Raw genomic sequence first — 22403 nt, forward strand, 5'->3', positions numbered from 1 at the left:
CTGGAAGAGCTGACTGTCTGGGAGAACCAGCTCCGGTGAGATCACCGAGGGGCGCGGGCTTTCCTGGGTGGGACGGCAAGCGGCCGGAGTCCCTCCCTTCCTCCTTCCCAGGTCAGCTGGCAGAATTGGACAGGCGGTCCCCTTGGGCCGCGGCGGCTGGCGCCCCCACCACGCAAGGCCCCCCGGACCAACTGAGAGAGTAGGGTCGGAAATCCCCAGACTGCAGAGAACAGTGACCGGGGGGTCCCTTCCAAACACGTGACTCCCCGGTCCAGCTGGGAACAGTGTACTCTCCCGGGCTGCGACAGCTGGCGCCCTCCCGCCATGCTTGGTGCCCCGGGCCGACTAGGTAATTCGGCTGGGCGCTCTCCCGTGCTGCGGCGGCCGGCGACCCTCCCCGCGTTCGGAACCCCGGGCCGGCTGGCACTCTTTCAAGACGCTTCGGCTGCCGAACCTCCCCTACGGCGAGAATTTTCCAGAGTTAAAGGACCCACAGCAACTTTCACTGGTGGAACCCGTAGACAAACGTGTGCCACGAGCACCACCTACTGGGCAGGATAAGAAAAACAGAATCCAGAGATTTCACAGAAAAATCTTTCAACCTGTGGGGTCCAACACCCAGGGAAATCTGACTAAATGCCCAAATGCCAGCAGAAGATAATGGATCATGCTCAGAAAATTGAAAATATGGCCCAGTCAAAGGAACAAACCAATAGTTCAAATGAGATACAGGAGCTGAAACAACTAATGCTGAATATACGAACAGAAATGGAAAACCTCTTCAAAAACGAAATCGATAAATTGAGGGAGGACATGAAGAAGACATGGGCTGATCAAAAAGAAGAAATAGAAAAACTGAAAAAACAAATCACAGAGCTTATGGAAGTGAAGGATAAAGCAGAAAAGATGGAAAAAACAATGGATACCTACAATGACAGATTTAAAGAGACAGAAGATAGAATTAGTGATTTGGAGGATGAAACATCTGAATTCCAAAAAGAAACAGAAACTATCCGGAAAAGAATGGAAAAATTTGAACAGGGTATCAGGGAACTCAAGGACAATGTGAACCGCACAAATACACGTGTTGTGGGTGTCCCAGAAGGAGAAGAGAAGGGAAAAGGAGGATAAAACTAATGGAAGAAATTATCACTGAAACTTTCCCAACTCTTATGAAAGACCTAAAATTACAGATCCAAGAAGTGCAGCGCACCCCAAAGAGATTAGACCCAAATAGGCATTCCCCAAGACACTTACTAGTTAGAATGTCAGAGGTCAAAGAGAAAGAGAGGATCTTGAAAGCAGCAAGAGAGAAGCAATCCATCACATACAAGGGAAACCCAATAAGACTATGTGTAGATTTCTCAGCAGAAACCATGGAAGCTAGAAGACAGTGGGATGATATATTTAAGTTACTAAAAGAGAAAAACTGCCAACCAAGACTCCTATATCCAGCAAAATTGTCCTTCAAAATGAGGGAGAAATTAAAACATTCTCAGACAAAAAGTCACTGAGAGAATTTGTGACCAAGAGACCAGCTCTGCAAGAAATACTAAATGGAGCACTAGCGTCAGATACAAAAAGACAGAAGAGAGAGGCATGGAGAAGAGTGTAGAAAGAAGGAAAGTCAGATATGATATATATAATACAAAAGGCAAAATGGTAGAGGAAAATATTATCCAAACAGTAATAACTCTAAATGTTAATGGACTGAATTCCCCAATCAAAAGACATAGACTGACAGAATGGATTAAAAAACAGGATCCTTCTATATGCTGTCTACAGGAAACACATCTTAGACCCAAAGATAAACATAGGTTGAAAGTGAAAGGTTGGGAAAAGATATTTCATGCAAATAACAACCAGAAAATAGCAGGAGTGGCTATGCTAATATCCAACAAATTAGACTTCAAATGTAAAGCAGTTAAAAGAGACAAAGAAGGACATTATATACTAATAAAAGGAACAATTAAACAAGAAGACATAACAATCATAAATATTTACGCACCGAACCAGAATGCCCCCAAATACGTGAGGAATACACTGCAAACACTGAAAAGGGAAATAGACACATATACCATAATAGTTGGAGACTTCAATTCACCACTCTCATCAATGGACAGAACATCCAGACAGAGGATCAATAAAGAAATAGAGAATCTGAATATTCCTATAAATGAGCTTGACTTAACAGACATTTATAGGACATTACATCCCACAACAGCAGGATACACCTTTTTTTCAAGTGCTCATGGATCATTCTCAAAGATAGACCATATGCTGGGTCACAAAGCAAGTCTTAACAAATTTAAAAAGACTGAAATCATACACAACACTTTCTCGGATCATAAAGGAATGAAGTTGGAAATCAATAATAGGCGGAATGCCAGAAAATTCACAAATACATGGAGGCTCAACAACACACTCTTAAACAACAAGTGGGTCAAAGAAGAAATTGCAAGAGAAATTAGTAAATACCTAGAGGCAAATGAAAATGAAGACACAACATATCAAAACTTATGGGACGCAGCAAAGGCAGTGCTAAGAGGGAAATTTATTGCCCTAAATGCCTTTATCAGAAAAGAAGAAAAGGCAAAAATGCAGGAATTAACTGTCCACTTGGAAGAACTGGAGAAAGAACAGCAAACTAATCCCAAAGCAAGCAAAAGGAAAGAAATAACAAAGATTAGAGCAGAAATAAATGAAATTGAAAACATGAAAACAATAGAGAAAATCAATAAGACCAGAAGTTGGTTCTATGAGAAAATCAATAAGATTGTTGGGCCCTTAGCAAGATTGACAAAAAGAAGAAGAGAGAGGATGCAAATAAATAAGATCAGAAATGGAAGACGAGACATAACTACTGACCTCACAGAAATAAAGGAGGTAATAACAGGATACTATGAACAACTTTACGCTAATAAATACAACAATTTAGATGAAATGGACGGGTTCCTGGAAAGACATGAACAACCAACTTTGACTCAAGAAGACATAGATGACCTCAACAAACCAATCACAAGTAAAGAGATTGAATTAGTCATTCAAAAGCTCCCTAAAAAGAAAAGTCCAGGATCAGATGGCTTCACATGTGAATTCTATCAAACATTCCAGAAAGAATTAGTACCAACTCTCCTCAAACTCTTCAACATAATCGAAGTGGAGGGAAAACTACCTAATTCATTCTATGAAGCCAACATCACCCTCATACCAAAACCAGGCAAAGATATTACAAAAAAAGAAAACTACAGACCAATCTCTCTAATGAATACAGGTGCAAAAATCCTCAATAAAATTCTAGCAAATCCTATCCAACAACACATTAAAAGAATTATACATCATGACCAAGTAGGATTCATCCCAGGTATGCAAGGATGGTTCAACATAAGAAAATCAATTAATGTAAAACACCACATCAACAAATCAAAGCAGAAAAATCACATGATCATCTCAATTGATGCAGAGAAGGCATTTGACAAGATTCAACATCCTTTCCTGTAGAAAACACTTCAAAAGGTAGGAATACAAGGGAACTTCCTTAAAATGATAGAGGGAATATATGAAAAACCCACAGCTAATATCATCCTCAATGGGGAAAAATTGAAAACTTTCTCCCTAAGATCAGGAACAAGACAAGGATGTTCACTATCACCACTATTATTCAACATTGTGTTGGAAATTCTAGCCAGAGCAATTAGACAAGAAAAAGAAATACAAGGCATCAAAATTGGAAAGGAAGAAGTAAAACTATCACTGTTTGCAGACGATATGATACTATACGTAGAAAACCCAGAAAAATCCACAACAAAATTACTAGAGCTAATAAATGAGTACAGCAAAGTAGCAGGCTGCAAGATCAACATTCAAAAATCTGTAGCTTTTCTATACACTAGTAATGAACAAGCTGAGGGGAAAATCAAGAAATGAATCCCATTTACAATCGCAACTAAAAGAATAAAATACCTAGGATAAATTTAACCAAAGAGACAAAAAACCTATATAAAGAAAACTGCAAAAAACTGCTAAAAGAAATCACAGAAGACCTAAATAGATGGAAGGGCATACCATGTTCATGGATTGGAAGACTAAATGTAGTTAAGATGTCAATCCTACCTAAACTGATCTACAGATTCAATGCAATACCAATCAAAATCCCAACAACTTATTTTTCAGAATTAGAAAAACCAATAAGCAAATTTATCTGGAAGGGCAGGGTGCCCCGAATTGCTAAAAACATCTTGAGGAAAAAAAACGAAGCTGGAGGTCTAACGATGCCGGACTTTAAGGCATATTATGAAGCCACAGTGGTCAAAACAGCATGGTATTGGCATAAAGATAGATATATCGTCCAATGGAATCGAATAGAGTGCTCAGATATAGACCCTCTCATCTATGGACATTTGATCTTTGATAAGGCAGTCAAGTCAACTCACCTGGGACAGAACAGTCTCTTCAATAAATGGTGCCTAGAGAACTGGATATCCATATGTAAAAGAATGAAAGAAGACCTGTATCTCACACCTTATACAAAAGTTAACTCAAAATGGATCAAAGATCTAAACATTAGGTCTAAGACCATAAAACAGTTAGAGGAAAATGTAGGGAGATATCTTATGAAGCTTACAACTGGAGGCGGTTTTATGGACCTTAAACCTAAAGCAAGAGCACTGAAGAAATAAATAAATAAATGGGAGCTCCTCAAAATTAAACACTTTTGTGCATCAAAGAACTTCATCAAGAAAGTAGAAAGACAGCCTACACAATGGGAGATAATATTTGGAAATGACATATCAGATAAAGGTCTAGTATCCAGAATTTATAAAGAGATTGTTCAACTCAACAACAAAAAGACAGCCAACCCAATTACAAAATGGGAAAAAGACTTGAACAGACACCTACCAGAAGAGGAAATACGGATGGCCAAGAGGCACATGAAGAGATGCTCAATGTCCCTGGCCATTAGAGAAATGCAAATCAAAACCACAATGAGGTATCATCTCACACCCACCAGAATGGCCATTATCAACAAAACAGAAAATGACAAGTGCTGGAGAGGATGCGGAGAAAGAGGCACACTTATCCACTGTTGGTGGGAATGTCAAATGGTGCAACCACTGTGGAAGGCAGTTTGGCGGTTCCTCAAAAAGCTGAATATAGAATTGCCATATGACCCAGCAATACCATTGCTAGGTATCTACTCAAAGGACTTAAGGGCAAAGACACAAACGGACATTTGCACACCAATGTTTATAGCAGCGTTATTTACAATTGCAAAGAGATGGAAACAGCCAAAATGTCCATCAACAGAAGAATGGCTAAACAAACTGTGGTATATACATACGATGGAATATTATGCAGCTTTAAGACAAGATAAACTTATGAAACATGTAATAACATGGATGGACCTAGAGAATATTATGCTGAGTGAGTCCAGCCAAAAACTAAAGGACAACTACTGTATGGTCCCACTGATGTGAACGGACATTCGAGAATAAACTTGAAATATGTCATTGGTAACAGAGTCCAGCAGGAGTTAGAAACAGGGTAAGACAATGGGTAATTGAAGCTGAAGGGATACAGACTGTGCAACAGGACTAGATACAAAAATTCAAAAATGGACAGCACAATAATACCTAATTGTAAAGTAATCATGTTAAAACACTGAATGAAGCTGCATCTGAGCTATAGGGTTTTGTTTTGTTTTTTACTATTATTACTACTTTTATTTCTTTTCTCTATATTAACATTTTATATCTTTTTCTGTTGTGTTGCTAGTTCCTCTAAACCGATGCAAATGTACTAAGAAACGATGATCATGCATCTATGTGATGATGTTAAGAATTACTGAGTGCATATGTAGAATGGTATGATTTCTAAATGTTGTGTTAATTTCTTTTTTTTCTTTCTGTTAATAAAAAAATAAAAAAAAGAATTAAAAAAAAAAAAAGAATTCTAGAGGGGCAAATTCACTCCCTGAAATCAAATTCAATTAACATTATGGAGGCACAACCACTTGCCATGACTTTTTTTTTAGTGCTTCTACATTCATTCTCTTATTTAATTTTTACAATAACTATAAAATTATCATCCCCATTTTGAAACAGACAACCGGAAACCCAGAGAAGCGCTGTGACCTGCTCAAAGTCTAAGAGCAGCAAGCTCAGTTTCCAGGCTGTGTCTCCTGACCCCTTGGACCAGTGTGTTCTTTCCTTCCCACTGCAGGGTCTTACTGCACAAAAGCAGAGAGGCCACCATACCCCAAACTTAGTGCACCTGCCCCGTGTGTTCTGGCTAAACACGACCATGCAGTGTGGGAAGAACCACCTGTAGTTTCTGCCTCAAAATTCCCTGGTGATTTAAGTAAGACCTTCTGAATGCTTCTGAAAAATGTTGAGTAGCCTGAATTCCTATCGGGAAATGGAGAACATGCGAAAACTAGAAGTGCTTGGGGAAACAGACACACGTTAGTATACTAATAAACAATCCTCTAAGTGATGTTCTTCATTTTAATAAGTGAACAATAAGTTCTATTAATGAAAATTTGCTATTCTTACAGGTGCATCAAAATCATGAATTTTACTAGCTATTCTTCTGTGCTATATGTATATGAAGATCTGGAACTTTATTGTTTATGCAAAATATTGTAATTTGGCATAATTTTACATTGCTGTTAAATTTAGGTTGAACTAACACTTCTATAGAACTTGATATTTCAGAAGAATATTCAGTATGTTCTCTTTTAAAATAATGCCAGATGGCCATAGTGATTTAGAAATTGACTGTACTATATTATTTATGACAAGCAATGCGCACGGAACTGAATATATTAGAAAACTTAAAAATAATATTATCAAGATCTTTTAGATTATGATATTAAAAATATTGATCGCCCTTTCAGTGGAGTAAAGTATCTGTTTTTCAATTACAAAAGAAAGTATTTTAAAGACTCTGGTAGAAAGTGAAGTCAATGCTTTTAAGACAATCTCCATGGCAACATGGGAATGAGTCCAGTCTGGTGGACCAAACAAAACCTACAAACTCTCAATTTCAGACCCGAGCATTAACTCACCACAGAAAGCCACATTTATATCTTAGCATTTCATTTCTGCTATAAACACAGGCACTTTTGGCTTTGCTCATCAAAAGGGCACTGCCTAAGTCCTATGTACATGGCACACTCCGTTTATTAATTAATACTATTATATTTATGTCCTGAGACAATATAAGATTATTCACACTGACTTTTCAGGATTCAGCCGGGAAGTAAGCAACAGTAATTGGAAAATGCAAAGACTGAATAAATTCCCCAAATTTCATTTACAGTAACAAAAATGACTTCATTTGAAGCATCTACTACATTTCTCCAGATGAATTACCATGATAAAAAGTTGAATGCAACTCCATAAAATTTGGTTATCTGATTGCCCAGGATTAGAAGTAGCAAATTAGAAACGTTTAGAGGAAGCTCCTGTAGGCACACACAGTAAAGCAGGAACCATTGAAATTATAGAAAGTTGAAAGAGGAACTGAAAGTATAACAAAATGGGATTCTTCAGAACAGGGCTGGGGAGGGAGAAAAGCTGGAAAAGATAACTACCATTTGTTGAATACCTACAGTGTGCTGGGCGTTTGACTTCTCCACCTGCAAATCTTCTCTGACCTTGCCCCACAGGGTGGGTGATGCCTGTGCTCAGGCTCAGGGAAGGTGAGCATCTTGCCCACAATCTCACGGCCAGAGGTCTAGGCTTGCTGGGTGCCAAAGTCCCTGTTCTTGATATTGTGTCACAATGACTTCCTTGTAGTGATTAAGAAACCAGGGAAGGAAAGAAAATCGTGAAAGGTTTCTGCTAAAAGTGTTAGACTTGAAATGATTCTTGACATTGAATAGAGGTAATAAGCTTCAGTTATCTGAAAAACTTACTCAAAATACCATATTCAATGGAAAAGAAGTATTATGGACCCTTTTTTAAAACTTAAAAAATGTAGATATAGTTAAACATTGCAATTGTAATTTAGAAAATCCATAAGCCAAGGTTGTGCAAATGGATTTTTAATTTTATGTCCTATTTAGAATTGTCTGGTATCCTTTTTCTGAAACTACGAGCATGGGGCTTTTACTTAGTGAACATAGCAAATTCAAGGCGTTGTGCCAAGAAATAGAGAGTGGCAAGCAAATGCCATTTGGAAGGGTTAGAAATTCTAAACAGAAACACACACACACACACACACACACACACAACACACACAGACACACACACACATGCAGACCACTCAGCCACACACTCAGCACTGCCAATTAAATAGAAGGGTTGCATTTGTCCCATTATATAACAAGCTTTTTTTTTTCTTCCTTCTTTTTCTGGCATTGCTTATTGCCCAAAGACTATTGTGAAAGAGGGAACAGCAAGGAAAAAACTCCACAAAGAATGGGCTACTTTAAATAATATATACAACAGAACTGTTCTTCATTTGACCAAAAAAATTCATTAAGAAGGGGAACCCAGTTTTCCTGTGACGTTGATAATGAGCATTTGTCTCATTTAACATGTAGCTCAGGAAAACACTGTGGCCTGTTTAAAACTGCTAAGTTACCCTGGCTGCCATGCATGCCCCCCATCCCCTGCCCAGGGAGGAGCCCCGGTGCCCACTTAGGCCTGGTTACCCCTGGTGTAGCCCTGCCATCGGCGTCTCTCTCAAGGGAAAGAGCTTGGGGTAGACAATTGTAAACATGGGCTCGCTGCAGCGGTGACAGTGCCCCAGGGGGCAGTGCAGCAGCTCCAGGAGACTTCTGGGTAGCGAGACTGGAGATAGAAAGTTCAAATCTGGAAGATAAGAGAAAATCATGCTCAGGAATCACAAACCAGATTTCCTCAAACTGGGCTTAACATATTTCTCTTTGTTACCTAATAAGTTCATGTTAGTTAAAAATTACTGCGTGTTGAAAATTCTTATCTGATAGGCACTGAATAAAAATCTAACATTACTTGGAAATGAAAGACAATTTTTACATTTTTGATACAAAAAGAAAACTTAAATCTATTCATTTTTTTTTTTCTGCATGAGTAGGCACTGGGAATCGAACCCGGGTCTCCAGCATGGCAGGAAAGAACTCTGTCTGCTGAGCCACCGTGACCTGCCCTAAATCTATTCTTTTTAAAAGCAATCAGAAGCTGTCCTGAGGTAAAGGTAAGGAAAGAATAAGATCAAATATTCTTCAAGAACAAAGATCAAAAAGGCATTAATTTACCCAGACAGGGTTTTGAAAACTTCTACAGGCGACAGTGAATAATAATAATAATAAAGAAGGACTGGGACTAAACATGAAAACTACCTTCCATTTAAGTTCTTCACTAAATCTATTGAGTATTTAGTATTAGTCAAACATCAATCAAGCTACGTCATATTTATTTAAAAGAATGAAAAGGGAGACACACTTAACAGAAAACAAAGAAGATGAAAATATAATGAAACCAAGCTTTTGCCATGTCTCTCTCCCATGAGCTGTCATTAATCAAAATAGGGCGATTCCTTCCCAGCTTTAGTCTGAGCTACACAAAAGAGACGTTTAAAGCAAAACATCCTAGTGGCCCAGCCCATCTTGAGCGCAAATGTACCCTGGTTTACTGTTGATGATAAACATCCAGTTGAGAAAGAAAACGGTCATAAGGAGGTAAAACCCTAAAACTCAATTGACCTTGGAAGGAAATGTGAGTTATCTTCTTATCTTTTATATCTGTTCAGAATCATCAATAATCATTTAGGAAAATGTAATTTAGTCATAGGTGAATAATTTTCTGCTGCAGTTTTAAAAGAACAACTTAATAATTTTGTACTAGACATTCCCAGAAGGCTAATGATGGATGCCTTTGTCTGGCCTTTTTTTTTTTTTAAGCAAAGACAAAAAAATTTAACAGTTTTGAAAATATTTGAAATGTTTTTCTTATTAACATTGCCTGGTGTTTTCTTAAAGCATCTCAGATAGCTACCACACAGCACCTCTGAAATCTACACCCTGCCAAATCCTTCCCAAAGCAAAATTTGCCATGCTGTGGCAATATTGCCAGAGGCTCCCGATATCGCTTTTTCTTGCTGTATAAATTGCTGAGATGTGAGGAGTCTGCAAGGCAAAAACTAGCTTTGCTGGAAGAGGTTCCTAAATCTGCTTTAAGAATGAGATCTTTCCCATTTTAACCAGACTTTTCACTTGAACCAAACACATGTTTCTAAACACCAATTTCCTGCATTTAAACCACAAAGCTGAACTTTCAACCACTGTCCTTTGTCAGAGAAGAGCATGCTTTAATACATGCTTCTCGGTGTCTACAGGGGATAAGTGTGGGTACAAGATTAAAACTGCCCTGTGAGGAGACTCCATGTACCTTTCCGCAGCCTGTTCTGGGTATGATATAGGCGCCGCATGGCTAGCTCTTGCAGAGGCAGGACACGGTCATCCTCTGTGCCTATGGACTTCACCTCCGCTGGAAGGAAAACGGTTAGCTGCCCTGATGAAAAGGAAAGCAGCTTCACTTCTGAAACCTGAATGGGAGCACCACAGCTGCAGAAAGAAAAATTCACAATAGCATTAGTCATAAGGAAAAGAATCCGTATGCCAATAAAAATGGGCTGAAGTATACATTTGAAGGCTCTAGGGACTTTGCTGAATGGCCAGAAACTTTTTTTTAGAGCAAACAGATGTTATCCATGGTTCTTTAATAAAACTTGGCTCAGAAATCCAACCTCGTTGGGGGGACCCGGCTAAATAATTGCCGAGGCCCAGTCACTTGCAGCAAGGACAGACATTGAAGGGACTTCCTTCAGAAGATCTACACAATTTTCTTTTCTAAGCTCTATTTTTCTTTATTTTATTACTCTCTCTAAGTTTAAGTTTATTGAACTTTTCAAAATCAAAAGGAAAAAAAAGTACTCCGAGTCATAGTATTTTTGGTTTAATGGAAATCTTATATGCAAAAAAATTTAACCTAAAAAGGAAATCGATTTTTAACAGAAGATAACATTATTGGATCCTGGAATGTATTGAATTGTGTCCCATAAAAGATATGTTCAATTCCTAATCCACAATCCCTCAGAGTGTGACTTTATTTGGAAATAGGGTCCTTACAGATTCATTTAAGCAAATGAAAATGTGTCATACTGGAGAATGGTGGACCCTTAGTTCAATATGACTGGTGTCCTTAACAAGAAGAGGAAATCTGAACACAGACAGAGTTGGGAGAATGCCATGTGACGACTGAGACAGAAAACACCAAGGATTGCTGGCCAGTCACAGCCAGGAGCCAGTGGAAAGGCAGGGAACACACTGTTCCCTCAGGACTTCAGAGGGATCATGGCCCTGCTGACATCTTGATTTTGGACTTCTAGCCTCCAGAACTGAAACATAAATTTCTGTTGCTTTAAGTCACCCAGTTTGTGTACTCTGTTATAGCAGCCCTAAAAACTAAGGCAGATCCTTCTATAAAACTGCAAGGAAAATACTGTTGGCAAAGCCTACTGAATAAGTCAATCACTCCCTGTGCCCTGCAGCCTCTCGGAATCAGAGGGCAGAGCTGCCCATGTTTCTTCATTTGAAGGGTCATTAAAACTCAGGTGTCCCATTTCATTCTACCTCCTGTCTGAGACTATCTGATTACCTAAAAGCCTCAATATTGTCTTTTCCAAAGACAAATAGGAGCCAAAAAACACAGGATTGTATAAGATCCTTAAGCTGGGCGAGAACAGGCAATGAAGGGAAGGGTCCAGGACAACAAGGCTCATGCTCTTGGTTCTTCTGTTCTTTAGAATCGTTTCTTCCTTCCTTCCTTTCCTCCTTCAGAAAACACTTCCAGAGCACCTACTGTATGTGAGTCAGTCAAGAAGCTTAGATTTATAACAACAATACGGTTGTTAGAATGTGGGGCAGAGCACACAGCTGACTAACTCTGGGGAGGGAACTGGGAATTGGGGAGGACTTCACAGAGGGGCCAGGATCTGACCTAGGATACACCGACTTCACCAGGAACGAAGGGGGGAACAGCACCTGCACAGTGTGGAAGCCTGGCAGAGCATGGGTATGTCTGTGCTTTCAGGGGGGCTGGACAAAAGAATCCAGCCTTTGAAACAGTAGGAGGAGGCCAGGAAGATTAGCTAATGTTTGATGGTTTTCATTCACGGGGATGACTGTTGGTTTTTACACAACCATCTGGCCACAGTATGGCAGACAGGGAAGAAGCTGATAGCAAAGAGGTAAAGAAAACCACAAAGACAGAAGGAAATAGATTAAGAATGTGGATTGTTAGGACCTTGAAATTGAGGGCTTGAGATAAGTAGAAGAGGTTTGGGAGAGCCATGGTAAGTAAGAAGCCAGTGGCTTTCTCAGTGTGTTCTTTTTTTTTTTTTTTTTTTTTAACTTATAGCTGCTTAGTTTTTATTTAGTTAAGTATAAAGGCCCAGTTAATCAACTCATTAGATGGGTGAAGGCAAGACACTTGAACTACACGACAGAATTTAAAAAGCGATTGGTCATTTAGTAGTTCTCCTACAATCACATACATACACACACACACACACACACACACACACACACACTGGTAGAGTACTCTGGATATAGGATTTTCCTCCATAATCTTGTAGAATGCACTGTGCACTGTTCACAATCTGCAATATTTTGTAAACTATATGAATTGGAAATGACCAAATTAGAGATGTCTGATAAACTCTTATAAAGTATTTGGCAACTTCAGTTGTATCCCCAAAAAGATAGATTTTAAACTATAAAAAAGAAACATTCATATAAAATCACAACAGATTTAACAGACATCTTTGGAAAAAATCAAATAGTAACTCAATTTTCTACTTTTTCAAATATGACTAAGAAATAAAGTTGCAAGTATTGTTTATATATTTTCAAAACTATTAACTGACTAAATTAAAAAAAAACCTATACAATATTATTATTGCACTCCATGAATGTGCAGAATTCCATAATGAGCCAGCACTGAAAAACCGTCTGCATTGAGGTTTTCCAAGAGGTACAACGAGCCTTCCAAAAGCATCTGGTCTGTACTAACAGCTTGCTGTCTGCAGTACAGGCCTTCATAATGTCAGTCATGCTGCTCTTGCAAAAATCCCTTAGTGCAAAAGAGTTCTCAGTGCTGATAGGTGGGGGCTATGATCGATGATGAGAGATTGAATCCATGTGCACACTGAGGTTCATTTCATTGTCAAGAATTTGCACAAGCTGTTGCATGGATGGAAGGTGACCAGACTCCAGCTTAGACCATACAGGTACATCATTTAAAGTTATCTCAAATGCACCTGTTGACATACACTGGTTCTCAACCATGTTGCTCAAAAATAAAACCATCATACATGCATAGACCTTATTTTCCTGGCCCCACTGCCAGATGCTAGGAGCTTGCATGTCAAAGAAAGCAAAAGGATCCTTGCCGACAATTATTAAGCCTATTAATACTAGTTTGAAGACTGACAGGAAAGATGCTATGTGTCTACATATTGGTTGAGGGAGGTAATTTTCTCCTTCAATCCGGATGTCTGGGTACTGCTGGCTAATAACCCGCATGTACTCCTCAAACACCCGCCTATAATTTCAGGAAATGCAAATCTGGAACTTGAGCAGCGGCCCCGTGGCGTACTGCATCTTTAATCTCTTGCTAGGCACGCCGCCCAGACTGGCCGAGGCCTCGCTCCGGACCAGGGCCGATGCCGCCACCAGAAGCAGCAAAAGCCTCATCACGAACGAGCCAGCTAGTTCGGCCTCCGTCAGGCTGAGCTCTCGGTGTGTTCTTAAAGCAAATAATTTACACTTTTATTCAATTGATGGTGGTGGTGGGGGTGTTGATCTGTTTTAAATAGAAATGTCATCACATTTCAGAAGCAAGAAAGTGAGTCATATGTGAGGTGGGTTTGACAAATTCCACTTGACTTTTTTTTCACATAGAACTATTTTTATGAATTTGATCACAGGAGTTCTGGTTTTTAGCCAGGTGTGTCTTTAAGGAGAAAAAAAAAAGGTTAAAAAGAATCTAATTTTAAATTTAAATAATAAAAATACTACATGGTCATCATTACAAGCCAAACAATATAGAAAGTGAAAAAAGAGTGAACAGTCTCTCCTGTCTCCCTTCAATTCCTCTCTCCATCTTCACCAAAGTAACCACAGTGATCAATTTGGTATTTTTACCCTTCTTCTCTTTTCTCTATGCTCAGGCAAAAAAATAGAAAGATCCCCTTCTCAAACCCATCTTTTTTAAACAAAAAGGACCATGCAATTCTGTAATGTGCTCTTGTTCATGGAGTCCTTTAGACCAACTGAAATAGATTTAGAGAGTTCTTTATAACAGTTATCTAATATTCCACAGTATAGATGAACCATAATTTAATTATTTACATAATTTACTTCACATATGGTGCCATTTGACATTCAGCAGTCATATTTTATGATGTAAAATTTACTCACTTATTTTCTTCATGGCTTCTAAACTTTCTTATTTTCTGAAGAGAGTCAGGCCTAATTCTAAGGCTATAAATATAATATTTTAAAGTTTCTTCTAGTATGCTTTTACTATTTTTACACATAGATATTTTATCAATCTGTTTTTTTTTTTTTTAGTTTACCATATGAAATAAAACAAATTTTTCTTTCAGATGGACATTATAAAATAAAGCTACCATCTATCTCTGAGTTGAAATGCCCTCTTTATAAAGGATCCCCATATACCCTTGCATTAGTTTCTGGAGTCGATTTGTTCCAGTGATGTTCTTTGTTTAATCTTGCGTCAATCCTACACTTTTTTTTTATTATAATAGCTTTACAGAAGATTTTATCATCTGATTTGGTAGCTCTGCCCTACCTATTCTTGTTCAATTTTTCTTGAAATTCTCAGTTCTTTATTATTCCATTTGAACTTTATATTTTAACTTTGTCTGGATTTCCCCCCAAACCTTCTTGGGATTCTGCTTAGAGTTTATATTGATTTCTATATTAATTTGGACAAGGCTGGTGATTTAATATTGTTCCCTCATTCAGAAATATGGTATGTCTTTACATTGGTCAGCTCTTGTTTTATGTCCTTTACTAAAAACTTTATTAAAAACTATTTTACGTTGCGATACTATTATGGATGGGATTTTTTTCACCCATAATTTGATTTCTAATTAGATATTGAAGGAAAAAAGAACTGCGGATCTTTGTAGATTCATATTTAGCCATCTTACTAAATTCCTTTATGATTCTGAAAGTTATTTGGGGGGGGGATTAGAAACACTTCGATTTTTCTAGGTATTCAATCATACCATCTGTAAATAAAGATCTTTTTGTTTCTTTTTTCCCCAGTATTTATATCTATTCTATGTTTTCATCTTATTGCATGACAGAACCTCCATGACAGTCTGAATGAGAGTTAAGACAGAGGCCCTTACTCCTGTCTTATTCCTCATTTTAATAGCAATAGTTTATTTCATTATTTGATTTAAGGTTTGTCCTTTTTTTTATTAGAAAAAAGTTTTTATTAGAGAAGTTGTGGGTTTACAAAGCAATTATGCATAAAACATAGGATACCCATACACCTCCCCACCATCAACACTTGCACTGCTGAGGAAAATTTGTTACAATTGATAGCACTTTTTGTAATTCTACTATTCTTTTTAAACAGTATTTACATTTGTTACAAAGGAAGAAAGATTATGAAAGTACTACTACTAACTATTGCCCATGGTTTATGTAGGGGTATTCCCCCCCCCATTTTCCCAACTTGTTAATATTATTTATTTTTTCATGCTTGTCTTTATTTTATTCCTCATTTACTCATGCACTAGATAAAGGGGTGTCAGTCCCAAAGTTTTTACTATCACATAGTCACAAGATGAAAGTTATATAGCTATACAATCATTCTCAAAGATCAAGCCTACTGGATTACAGTTCAACAATTTCAAGTATTTCCTTCTGGCTATTCTAATGCACTAGAAACTAAAAAAAAAAACCATATAATAAGTCAGAAATCTATATAATTTCTCAGTTATAACTCCTTCCTATCATTTGATCATTCTCTCAATCTTCAGGGTTATCTGGGTAATGGCCAGCCTAACTGTTTCGTGCTGAAAAGGGGTGTCAACATTATGGGGTAGAGGAATGAAACTGCACCATTTTCTTGGAAAGCCTGTTACCTCTGGGTTTCAGGGCTTAACAGGCAAAGGAGCCATCTGGAGGCTTTAAGTTTCTGAAAAAATAAACATGATAAGGATCATTTTTTTCTAATTAGTTTGTTTTTCCTTTTGATTTTTAAGAATTCTTTTTGGATGTAAATCCTTCGCTGGAATTTATATTACATGTATCTTGTTCCACTTATTGACTTGCCTTTTCAGTTTTTCCCCCTGCTCATATAGACTTTCATTTTCTTTCCTATAAACATTTAAGAATATAAATTTTCCTCAAAATGCTATTTAACCCATACTTACATCATACATAAAATTCAGTTGCAGGTGGGTTGTAGATGTAATTGTCAAAGGTAAAACAACTGTTTTTAAAAAATAACATGGAAGAATATCTTTCTGATCCTGAGTTAGGGAAAGATTTCTTAAACAAGATATAGGAACTAACTATAGAAGATAAAAATGGAAATTGAACTACTTTTAAATTAAGAATTTCTGTTCACTCCAAAGATGTCACCTAACAAATCTTAAAAGCCAGACCCAAAAAGTCAAGCTGTTTCCGAGTAACTTAACTGCCCCAGAACAAAAATCAAGAATATTTATATGAATTTAAAAATATCCAGGGCAGGCCATGGTGGCTCTGCAGGAGACCTGGGTTCGATTCCCAGTGCCTGCCCAAGCAAAAAAAAAAAAATCCAACACCCAGAATGGTAGAATTCACACTGTCTGGCATCCAACAAAAGATTATAAGGCTTGCAAATAAGCAGTAAAATATAACCTATAATGAGGAGAAAAATCAAGCAATCGAAACCAGCCAAGAAATGATATGAATGCGAGAATTAGTAGAAAAATTCCTTGTAACAGTTATTATAACTGCTACAGAGAAGAAAGACATGTTACATACATAGATTCCACCTTAGGAAACGAGGAGGAAAAAAAGAAAATTAAACTCTAAGTAAACTAAAGAGAAAGAACATCTAAAAAAACATCGAAGTAGAAAACAGGAAAATCAATAAAAACAAAATCAGATTTGTGAGAGGATCTATAAAACTGATAAACCTCTAACCAGACTAATTAGAAAGAAGACACAAATGATCAATTTCAGGAATGAGAGAAGTGACAGCACTATAGATTCCACAAATATTAAAAAAGTAATAAACAATTATATGCCCATATAGATTCCTTGGAAGATAAAAATTACCAAAACTCACTTAAGAAATAGATAAGTTGCATAGCCCTGTATCTATTAAAGAAATTGAATATGCAGTTAAAAATCTTCCCCTAAAGAAAACTCTAGGCCCAGAGGGCTTCCATGGTACTTTATACCAAACATTTATGAAAAAATAATGTCAATTTCATACCATTCTTCCAGAAAATCGAAAATTTTATACTTATTTCATGAGGCCAGCATTGTGCTGATACCAAAATTAAAGGCATTACAAAACAAAAATATGATATTCACAGGGGTAAATCTAACAAAATCTAACAAAAGATGTCCAAGATCTGAAAGCTACAGAATATGGGTCAGACGACTCAATATTGTAAGGATCTAAATTCTCCCTAAGTTGATTTATAGATTCAACATTATTCCAATCACAACTGTAGTATTTTTCTGTACAAATCGAAATGTTCACTCTAAAATTCAGGAGGCAAAACAATTAGAATAGCCAAAACAAATTTGAAAAAAAAATAAAAAACTTTGGAGTACCAATACCAACTAATTTCAAGCCTTGTTGTAAAGCTATAGTATAATCAGCACAGTGTGACACTGGCATTGAAATAGACAAACAGATCAGTGAAATAAAACAGCGTCCAGAAATAGGTCCATACATAAACAGATAACTATTTTTTGACAAAGGTACAAAGACAATATATAGAGAAAGTATAATATTTTCAAAAATGGTGCTGGAACGACTGGATACCCATATGCAAAAGAAAGGAACTTCAATCATACTTTGTGTCATATGCAAAAATTAAGTCAAGATGGATCACAGACCTAAATGTAAACCTAAAACCATAAAACTTCCAGAAGAAAAAATAGGAGAAAACCTTTGTGACTTTGGGTAAAGAAGAGATAGCTTTGCTATAACACCAAAAGCACAATATATAAAGGAATAAATAGAAAAACTGGACTTTACCAAAATTTAAAATGTCTGCTCTCTGAAAGATTCTATTAAAAGAATGTAAAGACAAGCCATGAACTAGGAGAAAATATTTAAATATTTGCACAGCAGATATACAATAAAGTACTTGTATCCAGAACATATAAAGAACTATCAAAATTCAACAAGAACACACACACTACACAAAAGGGCAAAAAATCTGAAGGGACACTAAACTAAAGCAGATATATAAATGAGAAAGAAGAGACGAAAAGATGCTGATGCATTAGTAACGAGAGAAATATAATTTAAAACCATAATGAAATACCACTACAGACCAATTAGAATGGGTAAAATTAAGAAGACTGACCATTGCAAGTGTTGAAAAAAATATGAAAGAATTGGAAGTCTCTTAACCTGCTGGTGGGAATGTAAAATGGGATAGCCATGTTTTAGTTTCCTGGGCTGCTCAAGCAAATACCACGAAATGGGTTGGGTTAAACAATGGGAATTTATTTGCTCATGGTTTTAGGTCTGGGAAAAAGTCAAAAAAGGGTTATCAAGGCGATGCTTTCTGAAGACTGTGGCGTTCTGGAGTCGGCTGCCCCGGCAAGGCCCATGGCAGCATCTCCTGGTCTCTCCCTTCTCTTCTGGGTTCTGTTGATGTTGTCTGAATTTCATTCCATTTACAAAGGACTCCAATAATAGTATTAAGACCCTGACTGAGGTGGACCCACACCTTAAGTTAAGTAATATTATCAAAGGGTCCTATTTACAATGGGCTAACCCCTATAGGAATGGATTCAATTTAAGAACATGTTTTTCTAGGGTATATACAGCTTCAAACCACCACAAGCCACTTTCAGAAAGTTTGGCAGTTTCTTAAAAAATTTAAACATTGATTTACTGTGTGGCACATTTATTTACAGGCATTTATAAGGAAAAGACTGAATACATATACTCATAGCAGCTTTATCTGTAATAAAGTCAAAAACTATAACCAACACCAATGTCCACTAGTACGACTGGAAGCAGTATGTGGCATACCGTACAACGGCATACTACCCAGCACGAAAAGGAATAAACTAATGATACACGCTACACCATGGATAAATCTCCAAGTCACTGTGCTGAGGGAAAGCCCAAATACGGATCAGTTCCATTCAGTAAAATTCTGAAAAATACAAATTATTACAGACAGACCAAATATGGACCAATTCTACTCTGTAAAATTCTAAAAAATACAAATTATTACAGTGACAAAACACAGATCAGTGCTTGCCTTAGAAGGAGGAGGGAGGGATTACAAAGGGTGATGGGTGAAGGATATGCTTATTATCCTAGACTGTGGTGGCAGTGACAGGGGCACACACATGTCAAAATCTATCAAATTATATACTACAAATTGGTTTAGTTTAATGTATGCCAATTATACCTGAATAAAGCTCTTTTTTTTGGGAAAAACTAGGAAAAGCAAAGCAAAATAAACAGAAATTAGGAGTGAGATATTGAAAACAATGAGATGAAACTGATGAAGTAGAAGCAAAAGGGTAAAAAAAGGATAAATAATGCTAAAAATTGGTCATTTGAATTTAAAATGGCAACTGGCACATCCTGATGAAAGGAATAAGAGAGAAAGCAAAACAAACAAACAAAAAATCTACAACATTAAAACAAACAAAAAGAGCTAATACAGGAGATATAAAAGAGACTGAAAGACTTACAAAAGAATTTCCAGTTATTGTGATGGTAAACTAGGTTATATGAACCAACTAAGGATAATACAAAACACTGGGTAAAATATGAAAAAAAAAATACCTGCTTATATTCATTAAAGAGCATTTAGCAAAAAATTAACTAAAGTCCAGGAGAAGACAGAAACCAGAGGAATAAGCTAGCATCTGGGGTGTTTTTTTTTTTTTTTTCCCATAAGGGTGTTTCCAATTACTGAGAAGACTGCAAGGAAGCCCAGCAGTGCATCTGACATCCCAAAGGAATTAAAGGGACAAAAATTAGTGTCCAGAGGCCAACAAGGAAGGTAGTAGTCTGATAAATGTCCCCCACAAAGGTGGCAGCCTGATAAATGTCCCTTAGTGACATCTTTGGAGGAAGTTTGGACGGAAAGAAGAGGCCACCTCATGGACTAAAGCCTAACTTCAGATTATCTTTCTCTGAAATTAGATGAAATGATTCATGATCAGTGCCCCCAGCAAACCACCAGAAGTACAATGCATCAATTAGGGTCAGGCCAAGGAGACAGAATCCATACCAGTAATTTGAAAGGGAAAACTGAGAATTGTTAACTAGTAAGAAGGTCACTAACTACAAAAAGGGGCAAAGAGCCCTATAAAGGGTATAGAAGTAACAACCACAGAACACACTACTCCCTCTAGGGCTGAGAGAGCGAGAACAGGAAGTTACCTAGAACCCTGAAATGCTTTCCTCTCCCCAGACCTTTTTGTACAGGGTGTGGCCACCACAGGAACATGCAGTGCCCACGAGGAGAAACCTGCTGGCCATGCAGGCTGCAGGTAGTCAAGATGAGCAGCCCAAAATCTGGAGAGAAACTTGCCGGAAAGATTAGCTGGCTGTTAGGTGGTGGAAGAACCTGCCAGAGCCCCAGAGGCGGCCCACCGGTGGTGGATAACCAGCAGGTCTGCAGGCAGCAGAGAACGTGCCGGAGGGTGAGGGCCACAGCTGGTCTATGAGGGCTGCTGAGGTGAGCACTGCTGCTATTCAATACAGAAAACATCTAGAAGTAAGAAGGGAAGCCCTTTTTCCCTGTTCCGGCAGTGTCTCTACAAGATCCTCCAGTGTAAACGCTTTAACGTTATGCCATTTGACAGAAGAGAAAAAGAGAGGGTCCAGTTCCAGGGCAAAGGATAGTGAGTAGATTTGGAGTTGAGAAGCAAAAAATTGAGGACAAATTCTCTCAAGAGGAAGATAATACAATTTAGGTTTAGAATAATTTTAACAGTTTTTAATATACAGCATCTGGAAGGCAAGAAAAAAATAACTAGGTACAAGAAAAGATAAAGCTAAATAAAAGAAAATCAAGAGAAACAATGATATTGGGTAATGAATTTGTTTAAAAGATGCTAGAAAATGGAATTCTCAGATACAAATTTTAAAATAACTATCCTTACTATGTCTAAGAAGTTATGTCTAAGATTGAGAATTTCAATGGTAAGCTGGAAACTAAAACATATACTGTGTTAAGGCCATGAAGAAGAATTAATGTTAAAAGGCAGTGGCTAGAATGAGAGTGGGGGTACTATTTCAGATAAAGTAGGTCAGGGAAGGTAATTAAGCGATGGCATGAATGATGTGAAGTAGTGAGCCACTTACATATCTGGGAGAACAGTATTCCAGAAAGGGAACAAACAAGTGCAAAATTCTTGTGGCAGGAGTCTGGTATGTTCAAGAAATAGAGGAAGTTAAGTGTGCCTGAAATGGAGTTAGAGAGAGGAGGGCATTAGCAGGTGAAGTCAAGGGTGTAGTCAAGAGGACAGATCATATGTGGGTTCATAAAGCCACTGTAAAGGCTTTGGCTTTTATTCTGAGTGATATGGAATGCCAAAGATGTTTGAGGAGAGGAATACCTGGATCTGGGTTATGATTTAATAGCAGTACTAGGTAATTGTACAGGGAATACACTCCACGGGATAGTAGGCTATTGCTGTTATTCAGTTGAGAGATGACAGTAGTTTGGGTCAAAGTGACAGCAAAGGAAATAGTGAGAGTGGCAAGAACCTGAATATACAGTTATCCGCTCCACATCGCAACTTTTCCTAATGCAGTTTTGATATATCATGGGTTGGCATAAGAGATTAAATGGGAATTTTGGGTGAGTTTTACGGAAGCTGCAAATGACACATGAAGGCCAGTAGATGATACATAAAGGCCAGAAATGTGTTGGATTGTTATGAAAAAGGCATTTTGGTGACTCAGAGAAAAGGCTAAGTCCTTATATGATTCCCTAAAGGAAAATGAAAGTGAAAGGTCCAGCCCTATGGACTTTCAGGCCAGTAGAGGCTAGTTTGAAAAAATTTTTAAAAGGTTTCACCTACACAAAGTAAAAATAATGGGAGAGACAGTATCTGCCAATCAAGAAGCAGCTAGGTCGTTTACTGAAAC

General features: G+C 37.6%; 1 protein-coding gene and 1 pseudogene across 11 annotated transcripts in view; both read right to left on the minus strand.

Annotated features, from left to right (window-relative positions):
- Positions 1-22403, minus strand: part of LRRC28 (leucine rich repeat containing 28) — a 159984-nt gene that overhangs the window by 19542 nt on the left and 118039 nt on the right. For 7 of the 11 annotated variants that reach the window (XM_077124063.1, XM_077124066.1, XM_077124061.1 and 4 more), the window contains 2 exons: positions 10380-10555; positions 8663-8822 (listed from right to left, as the gene is read on the minus strand). The exons of 1 other annotated variant lie outside the window; for it this stretch is intronic. In XM_077124063.1, the coding sequence (XP_076980178.1) occupies positions 8663-8822; positions 10380-10555 (336 nt within the window). Of the gene's footprint in view, positions 1-8648; positions 8823-10379; positions 10556-22403 lie in introns of all 11 variants that reach the window. 3 more of the 11 variants (XM_077124069.1, XM_077124068.1, XM_077124064.1) reach the window with 2 other exon arrangements.
- LOC143652446 (thioredoxin reductase-like selenoprotein T pseudogene) lies at positions 12378-16805 on the minus strand (annotated as a pseudogene).

The sequence above is a fragment of the Tamandua tetradactyla genome, chromosome 12 (assembly GCF_023851605.1).
Source record: "Tamandua tetradactyla isolate mTamTet1 chromosome 12, mTamTet1.pri, whole genome shotgun sequence".
NCBI classification, from domain to species: domain Eukaryota; kingdom Metazoa; phylum Chordata; class Mammalia; order Pilosa; family Myrmecophagidae; genus Tamandua; species Tamandua tetradactyla.